At 46.1% G+C, this 959-nt stretch overlaps 1 protein-coding gene across 1 annotated transcript in view; it reads right to left on the bottom strand.

The window, feature by feature from the left end:
- The window catches only part of LOC107578098 (anosmin-1-like), an 8,951-nt gene extending 8,176 nt beyond the window's left edge, over window positions 1-775 (bottom strand). The window contains exon 1 of the mRNA XM_016264087.1: window positions 691-775. Within this exon, the coding sequence (XP_016119573.1) occupies window positions 691-747 (57 nt within the window). The 5' untranslated portion in view covers window positions 748-775. The remainder of the gene's footprint in view (window positions 1-690) is intronic.
- Window positions 776-959: the final 184 nt, after the last annotated feature.

Genomic DNA, 959 nt, shown 5'->3' with positions numbered 1-959 from the left:
CCCCATAGTAACATACTGGCAACCTCCCAGAACACCTTAGAAACTGCATAGCAACACCCAGAACACCTTAGCAACCCCACAGCAATGTCCTGGCAACCAGTTAGAACACCTTAGAAACTACATAGCAACCAGCCAGAATACATAACCCCATAGCAACATCCTGGCAACCACCCAGAACACTTTAAAAACTGCATAGCAACACCTAGAACACCTTAGCAACACCCTGGCAACCACCCACGGCACTCTAGCTTTCACCTAGCAACCAGAACACTCAACAACAACAGTTAACAAGCAAGCAACGATCCCATTATCTTTAGAAAAGGTAAAAATGTAGTTTTTCAGTCACGAAGTGGGACGACACATTTAAACACGATGATTCCCGGCCGTCTACAGAGAGCAAACATGTGTTTCCTAGCAGCTAGCGTGCAGCGCGGTGAAGAACGCGGCTCGGGGCCGCAGGTTAAGGCTCCGGTGGGGCCGCTCTGGGGGTTTGATAAATTCAATCCCGCTTCCTGGAAATGTGATTTTAATGCTTGTGTTTTCTTAGGCACCGGAGCACATTCTGAGCACATCATCTGAAACAACACGCGCTAATCAGCTTCAGTAATGAAGAGACATGAGGCTGTGCTCCCGTAAGAGCCTCTGCGTTTCTGGAGAGCAGAAACCCCTCATGAACACCAACACACTGACCCGCGTCACTGATGTCTGCGGCGCTCCGGTTTGGTTGTGGCTGCAGTATTCAGGCATCCACTGAACATGAAAACGGTTCACGACAGCATCTGCAAATCAAACATCAACACAACACACACACAGCCTGATCAGCATATATTTAGTGAGGAAAACATCTCTTGATTATTCAAACTAGATTTTGATACAGTAGATTAATCCATTACTGATCCCAAATTACATGACAGAAATTGTAGTTAGTAACGTAATCCATTACATTACACATTTTAGGT

The sequence above is a fragment of the Sinocyclocheilus grahami genome, unplaced genomic scaffold, assembly GCF_001515645.1.
Source record: "Sinocyclocheilus grahami isolate Dianchi unplaced genomic scaffold, SAMN03320097.WGS_v1.1 scaffold8807.1, whole genome shotgun sequence".
In the NCBI taxonomy this organism is placed as follows: domain Eukaryota; kingdom Metazoa; phylum Chordata; class Actinopteri; order Cypriniformes; family Cyprinidae; genus Sinocyclocheilus; species Sinocyclocheilus grahami.
The sequence above is the reverse complement of the archived record's forward strand: the minus strand, read 5'-3'. Positions and strand labels throughout refer to the sequence as shown.